We start from the raw sequence: 4,539 nt of genomic DNA, 5'->3' as shown, positions 1-4,539 counted from the left end.
TTCATGTTCATGTGTATGTATTTATGCACCTACATGTGCATGTATCTATGATGCTTTGATTTTACACATGTTCTACTTGTTTGATTCTATGTATGTTTCTGCCTGTTTGTTTCATTGTCTATGATGCTTTGATTTTACACATGTTCTACTTGTTTGATTCTATGTATGTTTCTGCCTGTTTGTTTCATTGTATCAGTATGTATATGACGTTTGTTAATTACGTTCTTGATTGTGTCGCATGCACACATTCACAATGTGTGGCATTGTTATGTGTAAGATGTGCAAACATTTGCAATTAGGCTTGTTTGCATTTTCACCTCAAAACATCTTTGGGTCTAACACTAGCTTCTCTTAACTATTCATGATCAACTGAATTTTGGGCAATCAGCTTCTGATGTTTTTCCTCTAAGAATAAACAATCCGGTAATAATTCTAATGACGCATCTCATATTATGTTTATGGGCATTGGTGAGCACATTTATACCTTATTTCTCGAAAACACATTGCTAATCTAACAAGTTTTTCTAGCTTTGAGGTTCCCCACCACTCATATAATGCTTTGATAAAAACAAAAAAAATCAGTTCCACTCACAAAAGAAACAGTTTTTGTTGTCTCATCATTCCTTGAAAAAACAATTATTCATAGGAGGGCTACACTAATCACAACACTAATTAGCATTCTAATTATTGCTATTCGCTATAATTGGCATATCGAATAGTAATTGCAAGTCTGATTATTATAATCAAAACTAATTTCAATGCCAATAATTGTTGTTATTAGTGCAACAATATTACCAAATGATCAATTTTTTTATGGAGAGATGTTGAAATTATTAAAATAGCACATCGGCATTGGGTGGATGCAATAAGCAGGACCCTATGTGCTACCATCCAAAACAATATCCATCACATCTCATTGCTACCATCTTAGAGTTACTAAGCAACCACAAAGATTTGACCTTTGAAAGAATATCACTAACATTGATTGCTCATCTATGATGTGACCAAATTGTGTACCAATTGTCGAATATAAGCCGAATACAAGGAAAAGTACATTGAATGTAAATATAGAACTCAAAATAGCTCATTGCATTATAGCATCTATATTTAATCCACCTTACAAACTCATTCTTGAACTAATGCTAATAGGATTCAGAACTTAACCATCACCAAATCTCAATACTTGACACATGAAAAAATGGAGAGTATGGCATACACCAAATGATAGTGAATGCTTGTGACATCTATATTCAGTCACCAAAATGATGTAGAGTGTCTTAGCTGGTATTGTACAAGGACTTATAATTGAATTCGGTGTTACTAGTACTTAATAATGGTCTGTATCCATGTAATGTCATTCTTTGGGGTAGTAACCTCAAAAGTCCAAATCAATCAATGCAATAAAAACTCAAACATTCATTTACATGCCATGTTTCCATAAGGCTAAGAATTGCAAGAATGTGGCACAATGCAAAGAAATAAAAATACTAAGAGGTCCAACTTCATGATAGAATTCTCTTCATATTGAGAGCTTGTCAATCCATAACAATTCAGCTCTTCTTAATCATGCACTAATCATGTGGTCTTTATACATAGTGATCATGTGGTCTTTATACATAGTGGAATGAAAGTTCCTCTTATGTTGTATGAATATCTTCACATGTCGCAGACATAGTTTTAAGAGAAAAACCTCCCGGAGAATCTATATGATCACATGGGACACTTTGAATAAAATGACGATTTGTGCCCGATTAACAAAATACACGAATTGAAACGCCAAATATGAAACAGGAATTGGGCGGTAAAATATGGTGTTCATGCAGGATGGGACGACTGCTACAGTATACAAGGATTATCTAGGCACCTTCTGGGTCATTGCCCACATGATTAGATTCCACAAAGAGTTCGCCAATCTCGCCGCTCAATGTTCTTGCCCTACAACATATAAGAAGTCTATTCAAACATATAGAAAACACTGAAGTGCACAAAGCTAAGAGAGAAAAAGAAACAACATTTCAGAAGGAAAAGGTGATAGGAGAAGTTTCTCGCTGTTAGTATAAGAAATCTATTCAAACATTTCGCTAATCTCGCAGACAGTATAACAAGTCTATTCAAACATATAGGAAACACTGAAGTGCACAAAGCTAAGAGGGAAAAAGAGACAACATTTCAGAAGGAAAAAGTGATAAGAGAAGTTTCTTTGAACATACAGCTCCAAGATGTATTTCCCTTCTTTATACTTTTGGCTCAATTCATAAGCTCTGTCCTGCCAAAATGTTTCAATAAAAATGAGCTTCATGTTACACAACAAAAGAACAAGGAGCTAAGGCTTACAAGAACAATGAGGTAAAAATGAACTACTGGAAACAGAAACAAATTTTTTGTGTTATGCTCTTATCATTGGCATTGTTTCATATGGCCTTACATATTTCCACCCAACAATTTGGTTGCAACAAATGCAAAAAATGTCTGACACTGTATGTAACCCCGTCGTCATCATCCGCTCTTCTTTCGGTCCTACTAAAATGTTGACTCTAGAAGGTACACATAAAACAAACTAGATAGCTGGTAAGTATCAATGGTTGTACATCATATATATAACATTTATCACATTCACATATACTCATACATGCATACCTACATACATAACACATGCATATATAGCATAACATACACATACATCCATATATAACATAAACACACAACCATTCATACAGCCATATATTCATATCTCAAGATTTCCATGATCTCCCTAGCATTGAAAGATAAATTTGGAACTGAGATGGCATACAATGAAAGTGTGATTAGAACTTACACTAAGTTGAAGAGGTAAGCCCTCCCTTGGCGGCTATGAAAACCCTATCGACCACAGTTACAAGGGAAAGTGTCAAGGACTAACACATCTAACTCACATTAAATTAAAACACAATTAAGGAGTAACAAATGGACGTTTAACTCGTTATAAACCAATGGATCCTTACGTCTACGTCCAAACCATGGGTATACAAATAGACATTGGGCAACTCTGGGTGGTCATACATGATCTACTGGGTCCAAGTGTGGTGTCAAGTGACATCATTAGTGCAAGGAGAGGCCTAGATGCAAGCAGAAAAGATAAATCTGTCAAAATCTCTTTACACTATACCAATTAACCCTGGGTCTATGTCCAAACCTTTAGAGTGTGAAACAGGCAGTAACTGGTGGCAAAGCTATGGGCATATCTCTTGGCTTATTGGCACCATTTATTGCAAGTAGAAGGTTATGCATATGAACTTAACATTAGGAAAATCAAACATTGGCAACATGAGCCACACGAACAAATCGATGGCATAAAAATTGATTGGTTCTAATGGATTGGCATATATCGTGCACCCAAAAACATTTCTGAGCTCCTAGGAAAACACTTGCTTTTATTGTTTTCGTATTATCAAATACTTGAATCATTCATAAATTACTCAGATAATGTCAAATAACATTAGAACAAAAACAGACGAAATTAATGATAAACGCTGACCTTGGAAAGAAGATCCTCCGTGCTTGTGAGATGGCTATGGCAGCATCTGCATTTATAGACTCTTCCATCAAGCTTTACCAAGAAGGGCCTACCCATCTATAAAATCAAAACATATCTTTAAAGAAAATTTCTTAAATTTGACTCATTTTCGTACCAGAAATGGGCAATTAGCTCATATGAGATCAAATAAATCTGAACAATAAAATACTAAAATAAACATTTAGAAACGCTCACAAATGAGTCAAAAGGACTTTGGTTAAAGCTCTGTGTTAATTGCAATAGCTTGAAAACAAGGGGGAAAAGACTTTTGCCTGTGGGTTGAGCAGCAGACGGAGGAAGAAGAAGAAGAAGAAGAGCAATACGTATCTTTCAATCTCATATTTCCATAGGCTTACGAATGAAAGAGTCCGTCCTTTCCAAAGGATATGTCAAAGAAAACAGAGTAAATTCTTGTTCCTTTTGGAAAAGGAAAGAGAGAGAGAGAGAGATTGAGAGATTGGGAGATGAAAACAGAGGAAAATAAAACAAACAACATACAGAGGGACAAAGATGATGAACAAATTTGATAAATATATTTGTGTGTGTGTCTATTTTTCCAAACTATGTTTTCTTTGCACACACAGACTAGTGAGTGTGTGTTAATGTGACATGATTTGTTTGTGCTTATCTATTATGGGGTTTGTTTATTAAATCAAGTTATTTCATTTCTGATATCCCTTGCCATGGAATGCTTCGACCCACAACGTTTCCACACTATGAGTGCTCTTGCCTTCACCCTTGCGGATATGTATGTATTTTATCTTGCATCGTGTATCCGAGGGACACATGACTGTCATTAGAATACCACCCTTTTTGCTGCTTTCCTCGTCTGATCAATGAAAGTGTTAATTGCTACACATATCGCTTAGAACATGTTTATTGTTACCTCTTTCAAGTCAAATCACATCCCATCATTTGCCTCTTATATATTTCCATGTCTATGTGGACATTTGGCCAATGAAAGTGTTTTCACCTCGAGTGAGTTT

At 35.3% G+C, this 4,539-nt stretch overlaps 1 protein-coding gene across 4 annotated transcripts; it reads right to left on the bottom strand.

Annotated features, from left to right (window-relative positions):
• Positions 1–1,497: 1,497 nt before the first annotated feature.
• LOC147863831 (protein yippee-like At5g53940) lies at positions 1,498–4,025 on the bottom strand. Of its 4 annotated transcripts, none has more exons than XM_087320230.1 (6): positions 3,723–4,025; positions 3,515–3,629; positions 2,816–2,859; positions 2,426–2,534; positions 2,211–2,266; positions 1,498–1,935 (listed from the first exon to the last, which is right to left on the bottom strand). In XM_087320230.1, the coding sequence occupies exons 2-6, from the start codon at positions 3,608–3,610 to the stop codon at positions 1,857–1,859; spliced, it is 384 nt and encodes a 127-aa protein (XP_087176356.1). In that variant the 5' UTR covers positions 3,611–3,629; positions 3,723–4,025; the 3' UTR covers positions 1,498–1,856. The 4 variants fall into 4 exon arrangements, with proteins under 4 accessions (XP_087176356.1, XP_087176354.1, XP_087176358.1 ...); XM_087320228.1 differs by having other exon boundaries at positions 3,515–3,610; XM_087320232.1 differs by having other exon boundaries at positions 3,515–3,610; positions 3,749–4,025.
• Between the last annotated feature and the right edge of the window lie 514 nt (positions 4,026–4,539).

The sequence above is a fragment of the Azolla caroliniana genome, unplaced genomic scaffold, assembly GCF_043228905.1.
Source record: "Azolla caroliniana isolate FFs.n. ecotype wild unplaced genomic scaffold, voAzoCaro1.0.p SCAF_5, whole genome shotgun sequence".
NCBI classification, from domain to species: domain Eukaryota; kingdom Viridiplantae; phylum Streptophyta; class Polypodiopsida; order Salviniales; family Salviniaceae; genus Azolla; species Azolla caroliniana.
Note: the sequence above shows the minus strand (reverse complement) of the source record. Positions and strands in the feature narration are given on the sequence as shown.